General features: G+C 42.0%; 3 protein-coding genes across 8 annotated transcripts; 2 read left to right on the plus strand and 1 right to left on the minus strand.

The window, feature by feature from the left end:
* Window positions 1–5,236: 5,236 nt before the first annotated feature.
* LOC139541097 (tyrosine-protein kinase ZAP-70-like) lies at window positions 5,237–14,629 on the plus strand. Of its 3 annotated transcripts, XM_071345324.1 has the most exons (13): window positions 5,239–5,610; window positions 10,109–10,594; window positions 10,746–10,906; window positions 11,438–11,576; window positions 11,676–11,757; window positions 11,878–11,900; window positions 11,998–12,037; window positions 12,151–12,361; window positions 12,616–12,822; window positions 13,044–13,236; window positions 13,367–13,507; window positions 13,817–13,929; window positions 14,040–14,629. In XM_071345324.1, the coding sequence occupies exons 2-13, from the start codon at window positions 10,190–10,192 to the stop codon at window positions 14,155–14,157; spliced, it is 1,833 nt and encodes a 610-aa protein (XP_071201425.1). In that variant the 5' UTR covers window positions 5,239–5,610; window positions 10,109–10,189; the 3' UTR covers window positions 14,158–14,629. The 3 variants fall into 3 exon arrangements, with proteins under 3 accessions (XP_071201423.1, XP_071201425.1, XP_071201424.1); XM_071345322.1 differs by having other exon boundaries at window positions 5,237–5,610; window positions 11,438–11,757; XM_071345323.1 differs by lacking the exon at window positions 5,239–5,610 and having other exon boundaries at window positions 9,940–10,594; window positions 11,438–11,757.
* A 283-nt stretch (window positions 14,630–14,912) lies between these two features.
* mob3a (MOB kinase activator 3A) lies at window positions 14,913–20,748 on the plus strand. Of its 3 annotated transcripts, none has more exons than XM_071345362.1 (4): window positions 14,913–15,138; window positions 17,730–18,290; window positions 19,912–20,114; window positions 20,368–20,748. In XM_071345362.1, the coding sequence occupies exons 2-4, from the start codon at window positions 17,873–17,875 to the stop codon at window positions 20,395–20,397; spliced, it is 651 nt and encodes a 216-aa protein (XP_071201463.1). In that variant the 5' UTR covers window positions 14,913–15,138; window positions 17,730–17,872; the 3' UTR covers window positions 20,398–20,748. The 3 variants fall into 3 exon arrangements, with proteins under 3 accessions (XP_071201463.1, XP_071201464.1, XP_071201466.1); XM_071345363.1 differs by lacking the exon at window positions 14,913–15,138 and adding an exon at window positions 15,159–15,687; XM_071345365.1 differs by lacking the exon at window positions 14,913–15,138 and adding an exon at window positions 17,128–17,340.
* A 1,483-nt stretch (window positions 20,749–22,231) lies between these two features.
* On the minus strand, window positions 22,232–25,986 carry LOC139541113 (putative nuclease HARBI1). 2 transcript variants are annotated; one of them, XM_071345361.1, is made up of 11 exons: window positions 25,218–25,986; window positions 24,954–25,130; window positions 24,802–24,863; window positions 24,633–24,719; window positions 24,504–24,545; window positions 24,262–24,435; window positions 24,147–24,182; window positions 23,494–24,048; window positions 23,309–23,424; window positions 23,101–23,212; window positions 22,232–23,006 (listed from the first exon to the last, which is right to left on the minus strand). In XM_071345361.1, exons 8-11 carry the CDS (start codon window positions 23,963–23,965, stop codon window positions 22,636–22,638), a joined length of 1,071 nt encoding a protein of 356 aa, XP_071201462.1. In that variant the 5' UTR covers window positions 23,966–24,048; window positions 24,147–24,182; window positions 24,262–24,435; window positions 24,504–24,545; window positions 24,633–24,719; window positions 24,802–24,863; window positions 24,954–25,130; window positions 25,218–25,986; the 3' UTR covers window positions 22,232–22,635. The 2 variants fall into 2 exon arrangements, with proteins under 2 accessions (XP_071201462.1, XP_071201461.1); XM_071345360.1 differs by having other exon boundaries at window positions 24,147–24,545.
* Between the last annotated feature and the right edge of the window lie 1,258 nt (window positions 25,987–27,244).

The raw sequence follows: 27,244 nt of genomic DNA on the forward strand, positions 1-27,244 counted from the left end.
CTCTCACTGCTGCGTACTAAACCAGGAAGTAAAAATGGTAATGGCAGCGTCTGTACACTACGCACAGAGGAGCTACACCAAAGATTGTTGCCTATACTATAACAGTGACCATGTTATTTTTTGGGGACGCCCAATTGATTCGGAGTTTGGAAATGAAAGAGTTTGTAAAACCTAAATAGTATTTCAAATATGCATAGCTAGCATACAGTTGAAGTCAGAAGTTTACATACACCTTAGCCAAATACATTTAAACTCAGTTTTTTCACATTTCCTGACATTTAATCCTAGTAAAAATTCCCTGTCTTAGGTCAGGTAGGATCACCACTTTATTTTAAGAATGTAAAATGTCAGAATAATAGTAGAGAAATTATTTATTTAGCTTTTATTTCTTTCATCACATTCCCAGTGGGTCAGAAGTTTACATACACTCAATTAGTATTTGGTAGCATTGCCTTTAAATTGTTTAACTTGGGTCAAACATTTCGGGTAGCCTTCCACAAGCTACCCACAATAAGTTGGGTGAATTTTGCCCATTCCTCCTGACAGAGCTGGTGTAAATGAGTCAGGTTTTTTGCCACAACTTTGGAAGTATGCTTGGGGTCATTGTCCATTTGGAAGACCCATTTGCGACCAAGCTTTAACTTCCTGACTGATGTCTAGAGATGTTGCTTCAATATATCCACATAATTGTCCCTCTTCATGATGCCATCTATTTTGTGAAGTGCACCAGTCCCTCCTGCAGCAAAGCACCCCCACAACAGGATGCTGCCACCCCCGTGCTTCACGGTTGGGATGGTGTTCTTCGGCTTGCAAGCATCCCCTTTTTCCTCCTATCATAACGATGGTCATTATGGCCAAACAGTTCTATTTTTGTTCCATCAGACCAGAGGACATTTCTCCAAAAACTACGATATTTGTCCCCATGTGTAGTTCAAACCGTAGTCTGGCATTTTTATGGCGGTTTTGGAGCAGTGGCTTCTTCCTTGCTGAGTGACCTTTCAGGTTATGTCGATATAGTTTACTGTGGGTATAGATACTTTTGTACCTGTTTCCTCCAGACCCTTCACAAGGTCCTTTGCTGTTGTTCTGGGATTGATTTGCACTTTTCGCACCAAAGTACGTTCATCTCTAAGAGACAGAATGCGTCTCCTTCCTGAGCGGTATGACCACTGCGTGGTCCCATGGTGTTTATACTTGCATAATATTGTTTGTACAGATGAACGTGGTACCTTCAGGCATTTGGAAATTGCTCCCAAGGATGAACCAGACTTGTGGAGGTCTACACTTTTTTTCTGAGGTCTTGGCCAGTTTTCTTTTGATTTTCCCATGATGTCAAGCAAAGAGGCACTGAGTTTGAAGGTAGGCCTTGAAATACATCCACAGGTACACCTCCAATTGACTGAAATGATGTCAATTAGTCTATCAGAAGCTTCTAAAGCCATGACATATTTTTCTGGAATTTTCCAAGCTGTTTAAAGGCACAGTCAACTTAGTGTATGTAAACTTCTGACCCACTGGAATTGTGATAGTCTGTCTGTAAACAATTGTTGGAAAAATGACTTGTGTCATGCACAAAGTAGATGTCCTAACCGACTTGCCAAAACTGTAGTTTGTTAACAAGAAATTTGTGGAGTGGTTGAAAAACAAGTTTTAATGACTCCAACCTAAGTGTATGTAACCTTCCGACTTCAACTGTATGCGTCTGAAAGTGGGCTTTGCAAAATAGGTGGGTGTATGGAAATCTATAACAGCTAATTGGGCAGATTGGTTGCCACTCAAGACCGTTTTAGAAGTGGCTGCTTGCTGCTTCCTTGTAGCATTTTACCTAACCCTAACTAACCCTTTTCCTGACCTTAACAGCATTGTCCTAACCTGCTAGGTTAGTTCTCCTAACCTGCCATGTTAATTATCTTAACCGGCTACGCTAACCTGCTACGTAGTCCTAACCTGCCCCATTAATTCTCCTAACCTACCCCATTAATTCTCTTACCCTGCCACATTACTTATCCTAACCGTCCACATTAATTCTCCTAACCTGCCTAACTGGCTTAGCTAAGAGCCAATTTATGCTTGATCTGAAAATGTGGTCAGAGATGCAATTGTGGAGACTCCAGAGGCACGCAGTGGCCAAATTGTGCTCTATACCGCATCACTTTGCGCCTCCCAATTTTTTTAACAACGTGGAGGACTCCGTATAACTCCACATTAACATGATTGTTTGACGGTAGGTGGTGGCGGGATGTCCTTATAAACACAAACTCACTTCCTTGATAAATTCCGTCACAACAGCTCTGCTCAACAGCTCTGCGCTGCTCAGCCATGCAAGATAATTATGAATGCCCTAACTTCTGCAGAGGCCCTGACTTCTGCAGAGGCCGTATCACCATAAATGCTGCACAGCCAATGCAGACAACGGATTGACCATGCAGCGCCTTTAAGATGTTAAGCAGTACTCCCTAAAAACACCCCACTTCGATACAGCTATGACTTTTCGTAGCAGGTTAGGCATATGGTTAGGGTTAGCGAAAATGTTCTCCTAACCTGCGAGGAAAAGTCACTTGTATCGAAGTGGCCTGTTTTTAGGGAGTCCTGATGTTAAAGCAGCATGTCCTATTAATTTGAAAGATAAAAAATAAATAAGTATTTTAAACGGAGTATTCATCGATTATGACCTTACTCCGATTAAGATAATCAGATTAAGGCATTTACATTACTAATACCATACATGTAAACCCCGAATGTGGTTGAAACGCACTGCCTAGGTTAGGTCGCCTAATGTAGGCCTGGTGGGGATATTCTTATTCTTCAGATTAGATGCTGTCTGGTGGTGATGGCTGCTGTAGGTGCTAATATGGCCTAATAGTAAGAAATAAAATAACATTTTATTTGTCCCATGCTTCATTAACAACAGGTGTAGATTAACAGTGAAATGCTGACTTACGGGCCCTTCCCAGCAACACAGAGAGAAATAATAGAAAAGTAAAACACGTAATAATATATACCCGGTGTACCAGTACAAAGTCGATATGCAGGGGTACGAGGTAATTGAGGTAGATATGTACATATAACTATAAATAAAGTGATAATGAACAGTAGCATCAGCGTATGTGATGAGTCAAAAAGTTAGTCCAAAAAGGGTTAATGCAGATAGTCCGTGTAGCAATTTGGTTAACTATTTAACTAACTATTTAGCAGTCTTGTACAGGGCCGTACGCATTACGCTTTGTAGCGCCTCGCGGTCAGATGCCAAGCAGTTATCATACCAAGCGGGGATGCAGCAAGTCAAGATGCTCTCAATAGTGCAGCTGTAGAACTTTTTGAGGATCTGAGGTCCATGACAAATCTTTTCAGCCTCCTGAGAGGGAAGAGGCATTGTCCTGCCCTGTTTATGACTGTGTTGGTTTGTTTGGACCATGATAGATCCTTAGTCATGTGGACGCCGAGTAACCCACTCCACTACAGTCCTGTTGATGTGAATGAGGACCTGCTCGGCCCTCCGTTTCCTGTAATCCACTATCAGCTCATTTGTCTTGCTGACGTTGAGGGAGAGGTTGTTGTCCTGGCACCATACTGCAAGGTCTCTGACCTCCTCCCTATAGGCTGTCTCATCGTCGTAGGTGATCAGGCTTACCACCGTCGTGTCGTCGGCATGCAGTCGTGGGTGAAGAGGGAGTACAGGAGGGGACTAAGCATGCACCCCTGAGGGGCCCATGTGTCGAGGACCAGCGTGGTGGGTGGCCCATCAAGAAGTCCAGGATCAAGTTGCAGAGGGAGGTGTTCAGTCCCAGGGTCCTTAGCTTAGTGATGAGCTAGCTTGGAGGGCACTATGGTGTTGAACGCTGAGCTGTAGTAAATGAACAACATTCTCACATAAGTGTTTGTCTTGTCCAGGTGGAAAAGAGCCATGAGGGGTGCAATAGAACTTGCGTCATCTTTGGATCTGTTGGGGAGGTATGTGAATTGGAGTGGGCTGTCTCATTGGTAGTGTAGTAAGATGGCGCCGACAGATATGGCAGTTCTGCTTCTAGCTCCTAAGCAAATTTGCAGTATTTCTTTTGTTGTTGTATTATTTCTTACATTATTAGCCCAGAATTTTTTGGGTGTGTTACGTACAGCCGGAAATAATTTTGGGATATCAGAGCGGCACAAGCATTTCGCTACACCCACAATAACATCTGCTAAATATGTGTATGTGACCAATTCAATCTTATTTTATTTGACGTGAGCCATGACCAGCCTTTCAAAGCATTTCATGGCTACAGTTGTGAGTGCTACGGGGCGATAGTCATTTAGACAAGTTACCTTGGCATTCTTGGGCACAGGGACTATGGTGGTCTGCTTGAAACGTGTAGGTATTACAGGTTGGGTCCAGGTGTCGCCCATCTTCCCTGTTATCCCCTGTGTATTTATACCTGTGTTCTCTGTCTGTCTGTTGCCAGTTCGTCTTGTTTGTCATGCTTACCAGCATTTTGTCCTGTCAGCTCCTGTCTTTTCCCAGCCTCTCTTTTTCTCGCTCTCCTGGTTTTTGACCCTTGCCCGTCCTGACCCTAAACCACCCGCCTGACCACTCTGCCTGCCACTGAGCCTGCCTACTGTCCGCTACTGTCCTGTCCGGCCCCTATCAGGATTTCCGACCTCTGCCTGACCTGACACTGAGCCCGCCTGCCGCCCTGTAACTTTGCCTCTGTTTGCTGCAATAAACATTGTTACTTCGACACGGTCTGGACTTGGGTCTTACCTAATTCCTGATACAGGGAGAGGTTGCCAGCTGGTCAGCGCATGCTATGAGTAAGCGTTCTGGTAATCCGTTTGGCCCTGCGGCCTTGTGAATGTTAACCTGTTTAAAGGTCTTACTGACATTGTCTACGGGGAGTGTGATCACACAGTCATCCAGAACAGATGATGCTTTCATGCATGGTTCAGTGTTGCTTGCATCGAAGCGAGCATAGAAGACATTTAGTAGACAACTGTAGTAGTAACAGCAATGTGCCAGCGTTATTATCCTACTTAATTCCTTTATTAAGTATTCCATTGTACTGTGTACATCATGTGTATCCTATGCATATTACACATACACTTGACTTGTTATTAGTGGTAGTAGTTAGGTCTACCTGAATAGTTAATCCAGACCGCCCTCTGTAGGTGATTTTGAGGGCCTGCACTAGCCCTGTTTTGACATGTGGCCTCCAACAAAGAGATATCTGAAATGGAATGCTGTTCCATGTAACCATTAAAACCTCCACCATAGCCTCGCTGCTGGAGGGCCGTGGTCGACAGTTGGATACAGAAGACTAGGTCAGCTGTGTCAGATGGTTGTAAATATTGAAATTGTGCTATTTTTTTTATTTCTGCCTTTTCATGAAACAAAAGGTAGTATAGTAGAAAGGGTTTCATGTAGCTGAGGTGAGGAAGTAGCTTAGTGAAGATTCCAGGGCTGTATCAATCAACCCACATAGTTTTCCTGAACCCTCACTCGTGCCCTCACTCAGCAGTGCTGATGCATAGTCTCTGTCACCTATACAGACCGACAGACTCAGCAGCTCTCTGTCTCTGAGTCCAATCTACTAAGATCTCTGACTTCTTTCCTCAGTTCCAGTGAAGTAGTGTATGGTGAGTCCATCTAATTTAAAAAGCCAGTTCTGTCTTTTTCTTCACTTATTTTCAGTTGAGGAATTAGGATGAATCTCTTTTAACCAAATCAATGATTTTGTTTAGGCTGTATTTTGGAGATGGAAAAAAGATCAAGTTGAAAGTCTATTACTTTAATGTACTTTGAAGTATACAATACAATATTTTAGACTGCATTTATATCAATAATATATGTAAAAGATTGTTCTTAAAATGTTCCTTTTCTATGACTTGTTTCCTTATAACCAGTGTCTTAAACAGATTTAAAACTGTTCATATGTTTCTATTAGAAGAGTTTGTGCTGTAACACAGGCAATATGGGTTCACCACAGTGCGCAAAGACATTCTAGCTGTGGCTTCAAAAGTAAAGATTATATTTATAAATAGTTGCTTTCATTGTGTATATGAATAGAAAACCAAAAGGGGGTAAGATTTTCAAGTAGACACACCCGTGTTTTATGTGTGTCGTTACTGCTTGTAATTTTCTTTTGAATTATACTGTAGATTCTATTTTGAGACTTGTTGGCACTTGTAATCAGACAAATATTACAAAAGAGGTTACTGTGCTTTGTATGAAAATAAGGGGCTGTATTTTTATGATGTTTTAAACAGAGACTCATTCTCAACTAGATGACAGACTAACCTTCATACTTCTTTGAAATATTCTGAATATAATGCAATCCAGTAATGGGTTCTATAAGAATCTATAAGAAACAACTTGATTGGCCTGTTGGGATAGAGCCCTGGTTTAAACCTTACTGGCTAAACTGTGCCCTGACGATGTGTGGCTGACTTAGGCAATTTCATTCTATATATTGGCTAACTCATTACAGAGGTGCCACAACCCAGATCACTAAGACTGATGTATTGTCGTTCCAGGGAGAGTTCGAGAGTTAGGGGTCACAAAATACTTGATTATCCTCTTGGGTTTGGTCTTAAGCTCGACTGGCTAAATATGGCTGGGTGAGGGGCCATTGTCAGCTACCAAGCAAGTCAAGCATTTTGCAAGCTGCATGAAACAATAGCAGAACAAGAAATTCAAAAAGCTTGATTTGAAATCAGCAATAGTCTTCTACGTTTAGGAAAAATATGCGCATTAAGTCCCTTATTGATTTTCCATTGAAGTAAGCAATTTCAAAATATTGTTTGTTTTCTAGGTAGCAGTCTCAGCCACATAAATGAACTACTTATTAGAGCCTTCCACCATTTTAATGTATGTTTGATGTTTGTAGGCCTATTTGTGGTTGTTTCTGCAAACACTGTAGGTGTTATTAAGCAACATTGTGTGGTCTCTTTGTTCTCTAAAGGCCTACACCACTATATAACATTGCCGCATTGAACACATTTATATTTAGTAGTAGTCAAAGCAATCCCTAAAAATAGCTAGGTATTGTGTATCTAATGATTTAGGAATGTTTTTGTAAGCATAACTTACAGAACAGATAATGTTTCTGATATAACGTTTCTTTTTAATCATTTTTGAACACTAATGGCAAAACATGATGGGCTATTATTTATATGACTATGATTACATATGAAATACATGGCAAATATGTATTATTGTTACAGATCATGGCCATGAGCCAACGACTGAATTTAGCAAAGCTGAGTTTACTGCTTATAGTTGATTAATGTAATGTCTTATAGCTAAACCAAGGGCCCTCTATCATGTTATCCTCTGTGGTACAGTAGTGGACAAGGCATTTCTATTGTAGACCTCACAGTCACAAGTACTTGCATGGAAAATGTTGTGCGTCAGAACACAGTTCTGCTATCTCTCCGCTCTTTAAATCTATGGCCTTCAGCCTGCCGAGTGGGCCTGGGACTCCTCTAAGGGTCGGCCGGTTCAGCCGTCCAACCTGCTGGTACTGTATGCCCTATATTGGCTCAGCTGTAAACCCCAACCAACCTCCGGGCAAAGCACTACTGGAAATGCAGGGTCTACCAGGGGAGAATATAGGCCTACAGCTGGTTTTGTTGTGAGTTTAATGTCTTGTGGGAAAAATGTAATTTCGTTGGAATGTAACGTTTGAATATTAACAACATGGGTAATGTTTGTAGAAGTGTATTGGAAAAAGTGCTGATGCAGTTAAATATCCATCACACTGTCAGTCTCTGTTTTGTAAAGTAGCATCTGGGTTGCTCTATATATTGTTAGGGAAATTTGTCTTGATTGGTTTGTTTTCCTTATGAAGCAGTATAACATTCAAAAATAGTTTTATTAAGCAATAAGGTCTGAGGAGGTGTGGTATATGGCCAACATACCACGGCTAAAGGCTGTTCTTGCGCACGACGCAACGCGGAGTGCCTGGACACAGCCCTTAGCCGTGGAATATTGGCCATATATAAAAGAGATTATAAACTGGGTGGTTCGAGCCCTGAATGCTGATTGTCTGAAAGCCGTGGTATATCAGACCGTATACCATGGGTATGACAAAACATTTATTTTTACAGCTCTAATTATGTTGGTAACCAATTTATAATAGCAATAAGGAACCTTGGGTGTTTGTGATATATGTCTAATATTCCACGGCTAAGGGCTGTGTCCTAGCACTCCGCGTTGCGTTGTACATAAGAACAGCTCTTAGCCGTGGTATATTGGCCATAAACCACACCGCCTCGGGCCTTATTGCTTAAATATATAGTGTATTCCCTTATCAGAAGTTGATCTCCATTTAGGTTTTCTGTTCTGGACTGGAAGGAAAGCAACATCAGGGAAGAGAATTGGGGTGGTCAAAATGAAACAGCATATTTATGCTCCGATTACTGAGCTAGTGGTGAGACATTTATGGTTTGTCTATGTGTTCACTCATAAATTCAGGGAACTAGAAAAGAAAATGTGGACATTTCCTCGTCAACAACTCTCTTGTTGACAATACATCTTCTTCTCTGACAGATTGGTTTTTATGCTCAACATCTTTCCATTTGCATGGGAACTGACTTTTATGGCTCAAGTACTTTATTCTGTCGTTCAGACTTTTAGCTGATTCAGCTCATAAAATACAAGGATAAAAAGACAGGAAATAAAACTAAACACAAGTCAGTTTTAGCCATTCACATCAATAGAATTTCAGAAATGTCAACAAGTGCATACTAAAGGCACAGTTTTGACAGTACAACATGTCTTTGTACCACTGTCCCTTTACTGTGGTGAGTGGGGGTTTGAAGCTCTCAGGCCATGGTGGAGTTTATGTATGCTGTGGCACATTGCGTCTCGCTGTGGCTCTGTGTCTGTGTGTCCGGCGTGGATGTGAGCATACTGTCACAGGTACTGTACGTCCAGGAAACTGTGGTTGAATCACAACACAGTTTTAAAAGCATAAACACAAACATAGACACACATAGACAAAGGTGATCCAGTCTTTACCTTCACCCTCCTTTTGACATACCTCACCTCATAGAATCCTTTCACAAAGCACAGGACTTCAGATCTCTAAAACAATACATCAAATATTGGCCATGGGCCATAAGTTTGCACTTTTTTACAAGAAGAATAGGAATGAAGAGTTCCCATAAGGAGCTGCTAGTATATTGTGTATCATGTAATAAACTGAAGTTTGATTTTAGTAGTTGATTCAAACTACAAACCAAACCAAGGAAAACCACCCTGACCTATGACTCACACCAACAGATTACATTTTTGATTTGCTAAAGCTTCAATTTTCCAAAATGAGGCTGTCAAATTAAACGGAAAAGAAGTTATATGAAAACCGCCAATAGAAAACTCAGTACATCACTATGCTAACTGATTCAACTGTTTATTTTGCCTACTAGACTCCTTTTATTTCTGCTTCTGTGCGTGAATATCATGTCATCTTGATAGTTGTCTGGTGTGCGTTTAAAATGTTATGATACTCATCTGTGTCTTACCCACCAACAGGCATTTTCCACTTGTTATCAAATAAAGCTACCTCACAGCAGAGCAGACACTAGACGCTTTGATGGTAATTGCACAGCCTGCAGTCTACGCTTCTTTTAAATTCTCCTGATAGTCAGAATAAAGCACAAATTAGTTTAAACAAATACTGATGGGGGCTACATCTGAAATATTTTGTTTCTGTATTTTTATTTGTCTAAAAATGACATTTGTTTTCGTAATCTTAATTGAAATGTGCAGCTAATGTGTTGAACAGCTCAGGGAAAATTTGAGAAACAGCAGCACCTGTTCAACGTAATAGTGAGAAACTGAAGAGTTGGAGAAGGAGGATGGGGGCGGGTGCCATTTCCTGTTGTGGCTGTGCTTAACACCAGTCTGTGCCGGTGTAGAGAAACACGCATAGCCTACTATTTCTCTCACTTAGTGCACCCAGAACAGCCCAACCACACAAATACCCCAGATACTCCTCTGGATCCCTGAGATGGAGTTTCTGATGAAGACCGTAGACTGTCATCAACAACCTTAATTAGAGAAAAACTACCATCTGGAAAACATACTGTAGTTAGCATTACTTATGGTAATTTCCATTCTCTCTCTGTTTAGATCTTTAATCAGGAGCTTCCAGACATCTCCAACCCTTCCAACTGAGGAGTCTTCCCTCGTACTTCCTGAGAAGAGTCAGACATGGCGACAGACCCTGCGACAGAACTGCCATTCTTCTACGGTAGCATCAGTCGCTCGGAGGCTGAGGAGCACCTGAAGCTGGCAGGCATGGCCAACGGGCTGTTCCTGCTGCGCCAGTGTTTGCGGAGCCTGGGCGGCTATGTGGTCTCCCTGGTATGGGACCTGGACTTCCACCACTACTCTGTGGAGAAACAACTCAATGGCACCTACTGTATTGCGGGTGGCAAGCCCCACTGTGGGCCAGCGGAGCTCTGTGAGTTCTACAGTAAGGACTCAGATGGCCTGGTGTGCAATCTGAAGAAGCCCTGTCTGCGCTCACCGGATAACCCCATTAGAGCAGGCGTATTTGATAACCTGAGGGACAACATGCTGAGGGAGTATGTACGACAGACATGGAACCTGGAGGTGAGGGTTGGCTGAAGAATAGGCAGCAGGGTCACACCAACAGCATCTCTGATGCACTGTAGAACCTTGGCACGAGTAGGTTAACTGTTAGTCTGCTGGCCCTGCTGGCCCTTTGTAGGCTCAGGTTGACTAACTGTCTATCTGTGTTCAGGGGGAGGCCATGGAGCAGGCCATCATCAGCCAGGCCCCACAGCTGGAGAAGCTGATCGCCACCACTGCCCATGAGAGGATGCCCTGGTACCACGGCAAGATCCCTCGCCAGGAGGGGGAGAGGCGACTCTATTCCAGGGCACAGCCAGACGGAAAGTTCCTGTGAGTCATTTAATATATTTTAGTCCGATTCCATCCAAAAATCCCTGTCGTGGTAATTCTTACACAGGGACACTCGAAGTCAATCATAAATTAATCATTATTTACAATCAGCGCGCTGGAGAGGTTCCAACAAACTTGATGCACCACAGGGAACGTCTGTCAGGAGCTCTAACGGGGCAGTCCCATTAGTTCCCTTATATACTGACAAGTTATATTTGCATGATTTAGCTTATTCATCATTCATAATTCATGTTTGCTTCATTCATGTGACCAATACTGGGTCATGCATATGACAGGCCAATACCTCAAAAGGCTTATTCTCTCTAAGCTGAGACCTTGAAACTGAGATATCCCTTTCTCTTAACAAGGTTCTGGGCATACTGCCAAATTGCAGATACTGATAGTGAGGATTCGTTCAATCAGTCATTGCATGAAAACAGAAATTGGTTCATAGAAAAGCATAAACATAACAATTTCCATCACATCCCAAAACACTCACAACAATGATTATAGTGTTTTTTTTCTCATCAGAGTCAGAGACAGGGAAGAGTCCGGCACCTTTGCCCTTTCTTTGGTGTACGGAAAAACGGCCTACCATTACCAGATCCTACATGACAAATCAGGGAAGTACTCCATGCCAGAGGGAACCAAATTTGACACTGTGTGGCAGGTAGACTGTTCTCTCTCCTTCAACAAATTGGTTCAAATGTTTTATGTCTGCTACTTCATGTTTAAGTTTACCACACTCTCCATCCCTTCTACACTGCAGCTGGTTGAGTATCTTAAGATGAAGCCTGATGGGCTAGTGACAGTTCTGAGGGAACCATGTGTGAACCGCAACAATGCCAAACGTACTGAACCAACATTTTGTTCTCAAGTGAATCAAAATCATCACATTCTTCTTATCCTTTCACACAATGTGTCCCCTATGCAATTTAATTAATTGTCATATTTTTCAAATCCATTTTCAGAAACTCCGGTTGTGCCCTCCGGGGTGAGTGTCAAGAACATTTTATAATTTATCCATGGTAGATACAGTACTTTCCAACTTCATTCACACAGATCTACTGAATACAGTACATTTCTTTCAGAGGCGGTCCAGAACAAATAGATACACACCGCCACCTGGAGGTAGGTCACTAACATTACAACAGACACACATGGCCTTTCCACCAAAATACAAATAAAAAAATTATTGAATGTGTCTTTATGTCATTTACCTGTGGTTTGGCCCTTTCTTACAGTACCTCTGGGGTGCTCCACGGAAGTCAACACTTCGCCCCCCACAGACCGTCAGATGCTGCCCATGGACTGCAGTGAATTTGTCAACCCTTACCATGACCCCAATGACCTGAAGAAGTTCTTCATCAATAGGGAGCAGCTGATGATCGACGAGGTGGAGCTCGGCTCAGGCAACTTTGGCTGTGTCAAGAAAGGAGTCTTCAAGACAAATAAGTGAGGGGGGGTGGGGGGTGCTGCTTCTTGGATGAATCAAAACAGAACATCAGAACCTGAGTTTAGAACCAATAACCTCATGCCTAGAGCCACTTATAACAACTGATAACTACGTTTTATGTCACAGGTGTATAATTATTTTTACTGAGAAAGTGAGCTGATCAGGAAAAACTCTGAACCCTAGTTAGAGGCTAACATTTAGAACAACATGGGGCCCTATTGATAACACATCACAAATTATTGTGTGCTTCCAGGGGCCACACTGATGTGGCCATCAAGGTGCTGAAGAGTGAGAATGAGAAGCTGGTGAAAGATGAGATGATGAGGGAGGCGGAGATCATGCACCAGCTGAGTAACCCTTACATCGTCCGCATGCTGGGGCTCTGCCAGGCTGAGTGCCTGATGCTGGTGATGGAGATGGCTTCTGCTGGGCCACTCAACAAGTTCCTCTCCACCAATAGGTAAGGCCAATTATTTCACACGTGTAGTGTAGTACAGTATATCATAAGGCATGTTTTTCTCTTAATAGTGACATTGATCATAGAGAGTTATGGAAATGCAATTAATGATAGCCCTGCTATTACTCAAACACTGATGATGAGCTCAGCAAAGTGAAGCTAAATACCATGAGAATTCCCCTAAAGCTTTATTTGAGTTCCCTTTCTGTCTCTCTACCTCTCAGGGATAAGGTCACAGTGGAGAACATTGTGGGGCTGATGCACCAGGTGTCTATGGGAATGAAGTACCTGGAGGAGAAGAACTTTGTGCACAGAGACCTGGCAGCTCGCAATGTCCTGCTGGTCAACCAACAGTTCGCCAAGATCAGTGACTTTGGCCTGTCCAAGGCTTTGGGTGCTGATAACAACTATTACAAGGTATAAGTCTCTTGCATGTGTCATGTGCTATAATGTTAAGTTGGTCTGTTTTATATAGTTAAATGATGCAGTTCTTTATATGAACATTATTCCTCTGGTATGGTAAGCATGTGTGTGCGTGGGTACATAGGCACGCACAGCAGGAAAATGGCCGCTGAAGTGGTATGCTCCAGAATGCATGAATTTCCACAAATTCTCCAGCAAGAGTGATGTCTGGAGCTTCGGTGTCACCATGTGGGAAGCCTTTTCTTTTGGAGGGAAACCATACAAGGTACTATCTGTACAGCAGCAGCAAGATCTATACACAACAAACATTTAAAGATGTATACTGCTGCCTAGTGGTTAGAGCGTTGGGCCAGTTACCGAAAGGTTGCTAGATCAAATCCCCGAGCTGACAAGGTAAAGATCTGTTGTTCTGCCCCTGAACAAGGCAGTTAACCCACTGTTCCTGGCCTGTCATTGTAAATAAAAATGTGTTCTTAACTGACTTACCTAGTTAAATAAAGGTTAAATAATAACAGCCTCCAACAAAGGAGCTGTTGAGATGATCTTCATCTGTCTTTTTACCACATGTGATCAGAAAATGAAAGGTCCTGAGGTGATCAGTTTCATTGCCAGTGGGAGCCGCATGGAATGTCCATCTGGATGTCCAGATAAAATGTATGCTCTGATGAAGGACTGCTGGACATACAAGTAAGTGAGAAACCAGAGACCTATTCATTTTCACACCACATGCTACTAGACCACACTGCTGCCCAAAGGAGATCCATCATGTCTAAAGTGTCTGATCTTTCTCTTCTCAGACACGAGGACCGGCCAGGCTTTGTGAAGGTGGAGGAGCGCATGCGAGGCTTTTATTACTCTATATCCAACAAAACTCTGCCTGAGGGGACCACAGACGCTGCTGAGCCTCTCAAATAGTCCAGGGACAAGATACACTCTGTCCCTGCGCCACACAATGCATTCTTTGAGATAGACAATGAGCCTCTTATGAACTGGGAACAAGCTGACGGCTTCAGAAACAGGCAGCAACAGCAAACAGCTAAACAAGCCTTATTGGCGCAAATGTGAGTCTGTAATATAAGTAATTCATATTAGAACAGCCTTTTTTAGTAGCTCAGGACTGCATCATTTGTTGGTTTGAATGTTTTGGTAGAAACAAAAAAAAATGATGCATGTTAGAATTGTAAAACTGCATATTGAAAGTGTAATTCCCTGAGAATATAATTAGGTCTAGTGTGAATTCTGTTTGTATTTAAGTGCTTCAGCTCTCTATACATTTGTTAACACTTCATGATGAATAAAACATGTCACAGAATATGGTGTATGTATATCAAGTAATTGTGGAAATTATTTTTGAATAAATGATAAAAACAGACTTTAAGATCAGAAATATGGGATTCATTTCGTTTTTGAGTTGTGAAATTGTCTACATTTTCATAATATCGTTACCAAGTTTGTCACTTCCACGAGAGATTGACATTTTCACAACACTTTAAAATCGAATACTATGAGGAAACAATTAAACCTATAGCTATATCATCGACACAACAGTCTTGCTTAGATTAATATGATGTCAAACAATTCACTTTGTTTGAATTATCAAGATACTTGTAGGCATATCATTAGGCTACTAGCCTAATGATAGAGTTGTGCACGCCTCATTGAGGTGCGCCACACTGTCCTCGGGCGGTGTACAGTGACGTCTGATCAAAGGAAGTGGGTTTTTTTTAGTAGGGAGGGGCTTATTTTTGTTTCCTAATAAAGTATAGATTTAGCGCTATGAGTCGAACTCTTATACATTAATCATAATGTAGCTTTTGTTATACATTTGAAAACGATTAGCAAAGTTTATTTTATTAAAGGGAACATCGCTAAAGAAGGCTCAGTAAAGCGGAACAAGTAAGTGGTGTCTCTAAGTTTGGGGAAAGTGGTTGGGAGACGAATTTCGTCACCGTCAGCTCGGTAGCAATTTACTCCGTTATTTTTATGTGAAATGTAATAATGAGAAATCTTTTGATGAGAAGGTTATGCTTAGCTTTATTATGCGAAAAGCAACAAGTGCGATTGATGTCCTTTTTTTCACGTCATGAATTAACTTCGTAGCCTCGTCACGCGCCCTCATCGTTCAAGAAACCAACATTAGCATCAGCGCGCAGGCTACCGCAATGCTACATCATGTACTAACTAGATTTAGTTTGTTTCACTTTTGCCTTCGACCACTTTATACTTCTGATGTCGGCTGTCTAGATATAGGCCTATAAGTAACTTCAATATATGAAATGGCCTTATTGTCTGAGGTCACTTAATAAAGTCGTGCAAGGTTGTCCATGCTGACTCGCTTGGTTGAACCAGGCCGTGAAGTAAATGTGACAAATAGGAAATGACTCGTATAGTTTGCAACATTGTAACCACATTCTAATTTAAAAACCTCACTCCCTGCTCAACATGGTAACTATCTAGTCTACTCTGTAACAACACTCACTTTTGTAACATTGTAGCTGGTTGGTGTTATTCTTCTCTAAGTTGATGTGGAGGGCAGACTTCCATGAACCTACTACTCTTATCACAGCAGTCATGGAAGTGTATTTTTATGGTTTGGTAGTTAAATATGGTTTAATAATTTGATTAAGTGATTATTAATCAGTGCTTAAACATTATTTATGAATTGTTTTTTAATTAGGTAATTGGAGCTCAAATGGACAGACACCACATGCTTTTACAGTATTATTAATTCATACCAAACAGAACTAATGGGGATGCAGATTGTTTTAACAAAGTATCAGTCAACAATTTGGACACACCTACTCATTCAAGGGTTTTTCTTTATTTTTATTATTTTCTACATTGTAGAATAATAGTGAAGACATCAAAACTATGAAATGACACACATGGAATGATGTACTAACCAAAACATTGTTAAAACAAATCTAAAAATGTTATATTTGAGATTCTTCAAGTAGCCACCCTTTGCCTCGATGATGGCTTTGCACACTCTTGGCATTCTCTCAACCAGCTTCATGAGGTAGTCACCTGGAATGCATTTCAATTAACAGGTGTGCCTTGTTCAAAGTTAATGGCCTGGAGGGTAGGAGCGTTGGGCCAGTAACCGAAAGGTTGCTGGATCGAATCCCCGAGCTGACATGGTAAAAACAAATCTGTTCTGCCCCTGAACAAGGCAGTTAACCCATTGTTCCTCGGGCGCCGAAGCCATGGATGTCGCACCTCTCTGATTCAGAGGGGTTGGGTTAAATGCGGGAGACACAACTGACTAGGTATCCCCCTTTCCCAATCCGGAAAAGTTTAAGAACTTTGAAAGTACCTTCAAGTGCAGTTGCACTTGAACTGGCTCTCAGGAGGACCGCCACAGGAAAGGAAGACCTCTGATGCAGAAGATAAGTTCATTAGAGTTACCAGCCTCAGAAATTGCAACCCAAATAAATGCTTCACAGAGTTCAAGTAACAGACATCCCAACATCAACTGTTCAGAGGAGACTTCGTGAATCAGGCCTTCATGGTCGAATTGCTGGGAAGAAACCACTACTACAGAACACCAATAATAAGAGACTTGCTTTAGCCAAGGAACAAGCAATGGACATTAGACCGTTAGAAATCTGTCCTTTTGGTCTGATGAGTCCAAATTTGAGATTTTTGGTTCCAATCGGTGTGTCTTTGTGAGACGCAGAGTAGGTGAACGGATGATCTCCACGTGTGGTTTCCACCATGAAGCTTGGAGGAGGAGGTGTGATGCCTTGGGGGTGCTTTGCTGGTGACACTATTTAGAATTCAAGGCACACTTAACCAGCATGGCTACAACAGCATTCTGCAGCGATATGCCATCCCATCTGGTTTGCACTTAGTCCCACTATCATTTGTTTTTCAACAGGACAATGACCCAACGTACCTCCAGGCTGTGTAAGGGCTATTTGGCCAAGAAGGAGAGTGATTGAGTGCTGCATCAGATGACCTGGCCTCCACAATCACCCAACCTCAACCCAATTGAGATGGTTTGGGATGAGTTGGACCGCAGAGTGAAGGAAAAGCAGCCAACAAGTGCTCAGCATATGTGGGAACTCCTTCAAGACTGTTGGAAAATCATTCCAGGTGAAGCTGGTTGAGAGGATGCCAAGTGTGCAAAGCTGTCATCAAGACAAAATGTGGCTACTTTGAAGAATCTCAAATATAAAATATATTTTGTTTTGTTTATAATACTTTTGTGGTTACTACATGATTCCATATATGTTATTTCATAGTTTTGTGGTATTCACTATTATTCTACAATGTAGAAAATAGTAAAAATAAAGAAACCCTTAAATGAGTAGGTGTGTCCAAACGTTTGACTGGCATTGTAATATTAAAAATGTAAGAAATAAATTGTGGGCCTTGTTGGCATAGCCGCCAGATGGAATACTGCATGTTACTGCTGAATTTGACAATATGGCATCTATGTGAGTGAATCTGACGCTGTCAATTATTCTTTCTACCCCTCTCAGATTTTACCCTTCAACAGCCTCAGGACTAAAATCAGCTGTGAGAAAAATACAACCAGTGTGTAACAGCTCCACTGTTGTTTATATCTCCTTCATCTAACCAGTAAATCATTCAATACGAAATAAACAAACTGCCACATGCAACAATGTCCATGGCCCTGAAGCAAGTCTTCAACAAGGACAGGACATTCCGGCCGAAGCGTAAGTTTGAGCCCGGGACACAGCGCTTCGAGCTGCACAAGAAGGCCCAGGCGTCTCTGAATGCAGGCCTGGACCTGAAGCAGGCGGTGGCACTGCCCCATGGAGAGGACCTGAATGACTGGGTGGCCGTGCACGTCGTGGACTTCTTCAACCGCATCAACCTCATCTACGGCACCATCAGCGACTCCTGCACCGACCAGACCTGCCCAGTCATGTCCGGAGGGCCCAAGTACGAGTACCGCTGGCAGGACGAGCACAAGTACAAGAAGCCCACAGCCGTTCCAGCCCCAAAGTACATGAGCCTGCTGATGGACTGGATTGAGGTACAGATCAACAACGAACACATCTTCCCCACCAACGTCGGTATGTACAAATAATGATAACTAGGTACATGGGCTGGGATCAGCATTGTGATTAATGGGTTTAATGGTTTGGCAGAGTTACAAAAGAGCGTCTTGATAGGCTGAATTCCTTGAGTTCGCTTTGTCATTACCTTGTGCAACAGCTGTAGTCGTTCATCTACAAAGATCCAGAAATTCTTAACCTTCCATTCTTCACGTCCTCCCACCACACAACTTGGTATCTGACTTGCTGTAGAAACATCCAAGCAATGGCATTAGAAATGGGTCACAGAATCCACAGTAGGGTATAAATAGGGATGGCATGTGCACATGTCCCTGGAAATGCATTGTTAAAATGCTATTAGAATAGTGTAAATGGATGGACTTCATCTATTGCAGACCTGCCAACATGCACGCATTTTGCGTACCAACTACGCAATTCTCTGTTCATGTAAGCAGGTACGAGATCCGAGTTAAAAGTACGCAGAAATTAATAGGGACTGTTTTTGTTTTTTTAATCTATTGAGTAAATCTAACATCCAGATTCTCGAGCTGCAACAAACAGACGTGTACAGAGTTTGTGTCAACGGACATGGAGATTAATACATCCTTATTCGACATAGCTACCCAGTGTCTGCCCCTCCTGTTTGTTGTGATGCTGAGTTTGCCGACTGTCAGCTGTATGTAAACACATGGACAAATCCATTTTCGACTCCGTGTGTTGTGGAAAGGTAAACACTAATTGTTTCAAGCTATCCTTAGCGAACATAAGATGGATATTCAGTGCCAGCAGTTCACACGCATTTGCTAGTGCAATAAATACAATTTAAATACGAAATATAACTGGTCGCATTTGTGCAATTAGTTGTATTTTCCACGTAACATTACGAGGATCACCCAACCTGATATACTGTAATTGTAATTATGATCCACGTCACAAAAAGCATTACAAAAGTATAATCAAAAATAAATATAAACATATATTGGCATTAAATGGAGTCGGGAGTTTAGAAGACTGCGCGATGAAGGATTGAGTGTCCGATTTTAGCAAAATAGGCAATGCTTCTAAAATGCCTTTGCACTAGATTTGAGAATTTATCAACTTCGAAAATGATGTATGCGCTGCAAAGAAATCCAATAGGCACCTTTTACATAGGCTGAAACACCGGACTCTACTAGCGAACAGCGTTCAGATTCCTTTTGCGGTAGCCTACTTAAGCTTTGTGTAGCCAGTTTGCGGTCTGTGTCGATGCGATCATTTGTTTTTGTGTTTTCAAAATGATTTTGCTTTTAGTGTTGATTAGGAACCATTTCTAAAAACGCATCAGACTCACAAACAGCGCGTGCTGGGGGAAGTAAACTCAAATTTGCCGTGCGCGTCAGGTACTCTAAAAAGTTGGACAGGGTTGGCAGATATGCTATTGGATGGATGAAGAAAAATATGAATCCTCTGTCCTGTGGTCATTTAAAGGCTCACATATCTCCTTCAAGTGATACAAGCATGATCCTGTAATACAATTAATCTGACAAGTAGACTGATTCAAACACATATGGTTGAGAGCATGACTCCTTTTGTTTACTTTACATGTTTCATGAGGACACATCTTCATATTTTTTTGTCATCTTTTGTTTGGTTTTTGAAGGTACTCCCTTCCCCAAGACCTTCATGCAGGTAGCTAAGAAGATTTTGTCTCGCTTGTTCCGTGTGTTCGTCCACGTCTACATCCACCACTTTGATCGTGTGAGCCAGATGGGTGCAGAGGCCCACGTCAACACCTGTTACAAGCACTTCTACTACTTTGTAACAGAGTTCAACCTCACAGACCATAAGGAGCTCGAGCCACTGGTGAGTGAGGAAAACATTATTGAATTGTCTATCTTGTTGGTATGTGAGCTGATAAACAATTGCACAAGCTTATAAAGGAAAGGATACATTTTAATTTCCATATATTAATTTCTTTGACATTACATGGCTTTTGTGTAAAGGAAGCTGCCTGAAGTTATGTCTGTATTGCACCCTAGAATTGTGATCTTTACGGGCACATTTTTATGCTTTTGCTATAATAATGTTGCTAAACTACAACTCCTGTCTCCTACAGAAAGAGATGACATCACAGATGTGCCACTAAGGGAGCGCCACTGACCACTTGACACATTCCCCCTTGAAGACTAGTTCCGTCCATGTAGAAGAATGAAACAGGAAACGTAAACCAAATCTAAAAGAGTCTTTATTTTTATAAACAAGTACTGTAATCTATTTTAACCATGTAGGTCTTTTTAACCAGGAACCTTGTAAGGCATTCTGTTCCTTTTAATGTTTTGAGCATTTTATCAGAGCACAGTATTAAGATATCTTTCTTTTTTAATTTGAAGCTGAATCATTCCTGTCATTTAGTTGTTCTCATATCTTAAAATAATATATGTATGTTTGTACATATCTAAGATTGTAGTATGTGGTGACATTAAACATACTCACTCTATGTTCCTACTCTAACTCAGTGTCTTATGTTTAATTATAGAATGGGTAGTTTGGATCCTGGATGCTGATTGGATGAGCAGCATTTGAAGCCGTGTTGTATTACCATTGTTATTTTTCCAGAATATACACTCAAACTAGTATATTTTTTGTTAATTAAATCTATGGCATTGTTTTGTAAAAGCAATAAAAGAACTGAGAACAAGGCCTGTAGAGCGAGACCAACTAACATAATAAACCAGTTGTGCAGGTCTTAAGTTGGTCCACAAGGTGGCATAAAGAGCACACAAATATGGCTGGTGTAAGGGTTGTGGAGTTAATATGTAGCTGGAACCCCATTCAGTCTAATATATGCCATAAACCTCATCCTAGACTTATAGATCCAATGAAGGGGAAATGTAGAGCTTGTGACATGATTTGGGGTAATTATCTGATTTCAGACGGTTATGCAAGAAACGGTATGGACTGAACTGTTTTAATAAGGAAGACAGTGACTTTGTTGTAAACGTTTTCTTCTGTCCTCCATAATTGCTCAAACTAAGAAGGAACACTACTTGGCCTTTGCCAGATGGGCTTGGGCACAATGATCTGGGGTGTATTTACTGGCCATGATATTTCATAATGAACCGTATTATGTCACAGCCAGTTAGGGTTAAAGGCAAGAATGATTTTCATTCATAACCTGTCCTATTCCTTTTCGATGGGGACAAGTCATTATTGGACATGCATCAAATTAAACCCGTATCAACGTAACCATGACCAGGGGCCTGTTGCACAAAACTAGGATAAGGGATTAAGCCAGGATATCTTGGTGATCCTGGCTCAATTGATCCGTAATCCGGTTGCACTAAAGATGGATAGGGGGCAGGAGGATATGTTATGGTATAAATTACCATGGAGATTTATTCTGTGGAGCTAGCCTGCTCCAGACCAGGCTAAATTCCAGGATCTATTTAATCTCATCCCTAATGTCAGTCAGCAGTCACCATAAATGGAAACCAATAGTTATTTCACTGCTCACTATACATTGTTATCACATATAACTAGACCCACTGTTATTATTTAAACGTTTGTGATCATTAATTTCAATGATTTGGGATAAAAAATGATTTTTAGATGATGTTGCTATCATTAGATAATTTACAGTTTCCCATAGACTATAAGGCTATATATAAAATGATAGAATATTAGGGCCACAGAGGGGAAAAAAACACAAGTCATAATATTGTAACCAGTTGTTTTAAAGGAGGACAGTTGTTAAAATGACAGATGTGGGGCATTTCGTGAAATTGTACTTCAGTATGGTTTCATAAACAAAGACATGCTGATGTGCCAGAATATTAAGTATCACATTGTCATAAGTATCAAAACTGTAAAAACAATATGTAGCTTTTCTGCAGAAAGAACCAGCCTCATAAATTTATGACTTTATCCTTTTTCTTCAGTGTGGCCCTAGTACTCTGTCATATAAACAAATACACATTCCATATGAATATAAAAACACAATGTGTAACATTATGTTCCTTTATTGAATAAGGACAAAACAAAGCAGGTAAACCATCAGCTCCTTTCGAAACTGAAGTCACAGTGACTCTACAAGATGGAAAGCACAGAATCCAAGCATATTATACAAAATGATACATACACATTCAAAGGTCTGTATATAACACACCCTGCATGTCTGCACACTAAAATAAATGCAGGACAAATCCATACACATCAACTGAACAGACAAATGAATGGATGCAGTAGCCTCCCTGCAGCCTTGTATTACACACAGTATACCGCACAAACATTATAAGAGGCCAAATTCGTCAAAACACGAACCCAAAAAAACCCAAATTCCTCTGCCACCGCAGGACATATTTAACCAAAATTGAAAGCACACATACTAACTAAAATAATTCAACACATATTGGTCCCTCAGCAGCCGACCACTGTCGTCATCAGGGAAGATTGCCGGATTGTCCCAGTCCATGGCTGGTGGCACTCTGGGGGCCCTCTCCTTCCTCAGGCAGGCCACATTGTGGAGGACAGCACAAGCCACAGTAATATCACATGCCCTAACAGGGCTGACCCTTAATTTGTGAAGGCAGTGAAAGCGTGCCTTCAGGAGGCCAAAGGTCATTTCAACTCTGGCCCTGGTCCTGGCATGGGCATGGTTGTAGGCCTGCTGTGCTTCCTGGGGGTCTGTGAAAGGTGTCAGGAGAAAAGGCTGGCAGCCATACCCCCTGTCTCCCAGCAACACACCAGAGAATTCACCTGTCAACACAAAATCTCATCATTACTACCTCATAAACACAGTGATATTCTTGACACAGCCATGATGGTTATAAATAGGGGTTGTGTGGCTTACCTTGTGATAGGCACTGATAGATTTCAGAGGCCCGAAAGATTCTGGAGTCATGGACTGAGCCAGGCCATTTTGCCACAACATTGCTGATCACACAGTCAGCATTGCAGACCATCTGAAATCATAAGATGAGGAATATTACACCAATCAATGCACATCACTGGCAATGCAGAGTGTTCGTCAATGGACAATATCAAAAAGTTATGTTCACCTGAACATTAATGCTGTGAAAGGATTTCCTATTCACAAAATCGGCCTCATGGGCACCTGAGGGGGCTTTTATCCTTATGTGTGTGCAGTCCACTGCACCAATGACATTGGGGAAACCTGTCACACAAAGTAATGAGTATCCTACTATGTGTTAACAGTTGTCCTGTAATTTGTAGATCCTCTTACCTGCAATCCTATAGAACTCCTCTTTGATGTCACAGAGTCTTCTGTGGCCAGGGAAGGAGATGAAGACATCTGCTAATGCTTTGATAGCCAGACACACACTCCTTATTGTGCGGCAAATTGTGGCCTTGTTCAGCTGTTCTGCATCCCCCACTGAGTACAGGAAGGCTCCACTAGCAAAAAAGCGCAAGGCCACACAAACCATTTGCTCCACACTCAGTGCATGGCTCCGTGCAGTGCGGTGCTTAATCCTGGGACCCAGTAGTCTGCATAGATACCTGATGCCATCTGCAGAAAACCTGTATCTTTCATATAGATGGTCATCAGGGAAGGCCAGTGGGTCCAACCGGTCCCTGAAGACCCTTTCTCGCCTGAAGGCTCTCCTCAGCACAAGTGCTTCTTCATCCACCACATCTCGCACGAATGGGCATGCCATTGTCAGAGCAGAAAGGAACACACAATTTTGGGCCTTCATATAGGCTAGTGGCCACACCTGGTGCTGGGGGGGTGGGCAAAAGAGGGCGATGCCTTATAACGATGACTTGGTTGTACTGATTGCTGGGAAAATAAAAAAAACCTTAGAAAGATGCCACCGTCCTGTGTGCTCACAATAAGAGCTCATATGTCATGGCTCACTTGACTTTACGAGAATATACCTAATTTTTATTTTGAGCTGTGTCATCTTCTTGGAGCTGGGGGAGGAAAGAAAAATAATGATTAATACATTTGTGTTACAGTTAGCATACAGTGTACATTGAAGGCATATCTCACCTCCCTCTCAAGTTTTTTTATTTCAAGGTCCAGTTTCCTAATTGTCCTCTTTTTTATTTCGGACTCCAGTGCAAGATTTTCCATCTTTTTCTTCTTGTACTGAATGTCTATGTCTGCCAGTTCTATTTGGCGCCGGAGGTGGTTGCCATACAACTTTCTGATAGCTTGTGAGCTCTGTGAACACAATACAATTAGCGCAGCTGGAATTTGGCAGGATGTGGTGTCCTTTTATTAATACGCACTATGTTGCCAGGCTGGTTTTCCCACTGTATAGCATCTGGGTCCTGTAAAAGAAATTAGATTTTTTGATTTTGATGAGGACTCCTCACCATTGTAGAGTAAATAGTACTTTCACAGTCTTAACATGATACCTCATGCCTTCTGGAATCCAGAGAGATGGTCTCCTCCTCATCATCGTCTCCATCATGTGCTGTTGCTGCTGCACTGGGGCCTTCACCCTATCACATTTAATCGGATTCATATTGAAGCTAGTAGACAAGACATGCCAGGCCTACAGTATGCCTTTGATGGAGTACTCACTGGATCAGCATCGTCTGGTGCTTGTGCTGGTGGCTCTAACAGGAACACAGTGCTGCCAGACACTGCAAGGCAATAGGTAAACCAAAGTCAGACAGTCCAAATTGATTCAATATGAATGTGGTTGTATCCCATGTAGAGATGGAAGGACATACCTTGAATGAAGCGGGTGGCATCTTGGGAGGAACCTATGCTCGTCTCTTTCCCCCCAGGGATCCCCTCTAAGACGGGCCTGCCTTTATTTAGCTCCAAGGCCATGTCCTCTGCTGGGGTAAGGTCAGCCTTTGGTGACCCACCACCCGTGCCTTGTCTGTGGGTATTCTTTTTCACTGCTAAAACAGTACAGACAATGTGTGAGCAGGCACCTTCTGGGTACAATATATGCTTGTGCTTTGTTAAATATTAGTCAGGGACCATACCATTCTGCAGAATGTTCTTGTATTTGATTTTGACCTGCTGCCATGTCCGTTTTGGCCCGTTCATGTTTAATCTACACACACACACACACACACACACACACACACACACACACACACACACACACATTTAATGGAGTCACACTGCAAAAAATTACTTGGTATTTTTGTCTTGTTTTCAGTAAAAATATCAAAAAATGTATCATAGCTTTATACAGTGTGATGGAGTTACTTTACACAATTTCACTCATATCTGCAGTGCATTTCAATTAAAAATTTAACCGTTTCATAATTACAGTACAACTGCATTTTTGGAGATGTGAATTAAATATTTGAATTGTAATTGTGATGTTTCAGCGGAGCGGTGAGTGTGTAATTGTGCACTACTTACGCATTCAGGCGGTCTGCAATACTTTGCCACGCTTTTTCTCTTTGCTTTATCACTGTGGCGGTGTTGCCTTTCTTCTTAATTATATCTTTTACCTCCTCGTATGCCTCCATGAGGATTTGTGCTTCCGACGGGGAAAAGTACGCGGCTCTAGTTGCCATGGTAAATCAGTTAATCTGTGATCTGTGGCGGGGTCTATTTGAGTGAGCCGTGAGCGCGCACCTATCCAGGATTGGTTTCACCTGGCTTAATGAATCCGTGTCTGCTCATCCTGGCTTGGTCTTTGTGCAACCAATTAAGCCTGGACGCACATGTTTTGGCTTCATTGAGCTCAGCTGAGTCATTTATCCCGGATGTCTTAATTCTACTTTTGTGCAACAGGCCCCTGAACCCACTTGACTTGAGCTAAATGAATCCAAGGACATCACATGAAATTCACTTTCTTGGATGAGTAGGCTCCTCAACGGTAGGTCTATCGGTTGTCGATCTGGTCTCAGAGCATTTTGTATTATTCTGTAAATCTGAGACACTCCATATAGTATATGTTCTGTTTTGTATGATTACGTAAGACCAGGGGTGGAAAAAGTACCCAATATTCATACTTGCGTAAAAGTAAGGATACCTTAACAGAAAGTTACCAAAGTGAAAGTCACCCAGTAAAATCCTACTTGAGTGAAAGTCTAAAAGTATTTGGTTTTAAATATACTTAAGTATCAAAAGTAAATGTAATTGCTAATATACACTGCTCAAAAAAATAAAGGGAACACTAAAATAACACATCCTAGATCTGAATGAATGAACTATTCTTATTAAATACTTTTTTCTTTACATAGTTAAATGTGCTGACAACAAAATCACACACAAATTATCAATGGAAATCAAATTTATCAACCCATGGAGGTCTGGATTTGGAGTCACACTCAAAATTAAAGTGGAAAACCACACTACAGGCTGATCCAACTTTGATGTAATGTCCTTAAAACAAGTCAAAATGAGGCTCAGTAGTGTGTGTGGCCTCCACGTGCCTGTATGACCTCCCTACAACGCCCGGGCATGCTCCTGATGAGGTGGCGGATGGTCTCCTGAGAGATCTCCTCCCAGACCTGGACTAAAGCATCCGCCAACTCCTGGACAGTCTGTGGTGCAACGTGGCGTTGGTGGATGGAGCGAGACATGATGTCCCAGATGTGCTCAATTGGATTCAGGTCTGGGGAACGGGTGGGCCAGTCCATAGCATCAATGCCTTCCTCTTGCAGGAACTGCTGACACACTCCAGCCACATGAGGTCTAGCATTGTCTTGCATTAGGAGGAGCCCAGGGCCAACCGCACCAGCATATGGTCTCACAAGGGGTCTGAGGATCTCATCTCGGTACCTAATGGCAGTCAGGCTACTTCTGGCGAGCACATGGAGGGCTGTGCGGCCCCCCAAAGAAATGCCACCCCACACCATGACTGACCCACCGCCAAACGGGTCATGCTGGAGGATGTTGCAGGCAGCAGAACGTTCTCCACGGCGTCTCCAGACTGTCACGTCTGTCACATGTGCTCAGTGTGAACCTGCTTTCATCTGTGAAGAGCACAGGGCGCCAGTGGCAAATTTGCCAATCTTGGTGTTCTCTGGCAAATGCCAAATGTCCTGCA

This window comes from Salvelinus alpinus, chromosome 16, assembly GCF_045679555.1.
Source record: "Salvelinus alpinus chromosome 16, SLU_Salpinus.1, whole genome shotgun sequence".
Classification (NCBI taxonomy): Eukaryota; Metazoa; Chordata; class Actinopteri; order Salmoniformes; family Salmonidae; genus Salvelinus; species Salvelinus alpinus.

Excerpts from the sequence above, each read along its gene's own strand:
- LOC139541097 (XM_071345322.1), top strand. The coding sequence starts at position 10,190 with ATGGCGACAGACCCTGCGACAGAACTGCCATTCTTCTACGGTAGCATC. Across the intron at positions 12,038-12,150 it reads ATACACACCGCCACCTGGAG|TACCTCTGGGGTGCTCCACG; the intron begins GTAGGTCACTAA and ends CCTTTCTTACAG. Across the intron at positions 13,930-14,039 it reads AAGGACTGCTGGACATACAA|ACACGAGGACCGGCCAGGCT; the intron begins GTAAGTGAGAAA and ends TTCTCTTCTCAG.
- mob3a (XM_071345362.1), top strand. The coding sequence starts at position 17,873 with ATGTCCATGGCCCTGAAGCAAGTCTTCAACAAGGACAGGACATTCCGG. Across the intron at positions 18,291-19,911 it reads CATCTTCCCCACCAACGTCG|GTACTCCCTTCCCCAAGACC; the intron begins GTATGTACAAAT and ends TGGTTTTTGAAG. Across the intron at positions 20,115-20,367 it reads ATAAGGAGCTCGAGCCACTG|AAAGAGATGACATCACAGAT; the intron begins GTGAGTGAGGAA and ends TGTCTCCTACAG.
- LOC139541113 (XM_071345361.1), bottom strand. The coding sequence starts at position 23,965 with ATGAAGGCCCAAAATTGTGTGTTCCTTTCTGCTCTGACAATGGCATGC. Across the intron at positions 23,425-23,493 it reads GGAGTTCTATAGGATTGCAG|GTTTCCCCAATGTCATTGGT; the intron begins GTAAGAGGATCT and ends TTTGTGTGACAG. Across the intron at positions 23,213-23,308 it reads TTCACAGCATTAATGTTCAG|ATGGTCTGCAATGCTGACTG; the intron begins GTGAACATAACT and ends TTATGATTTCAG.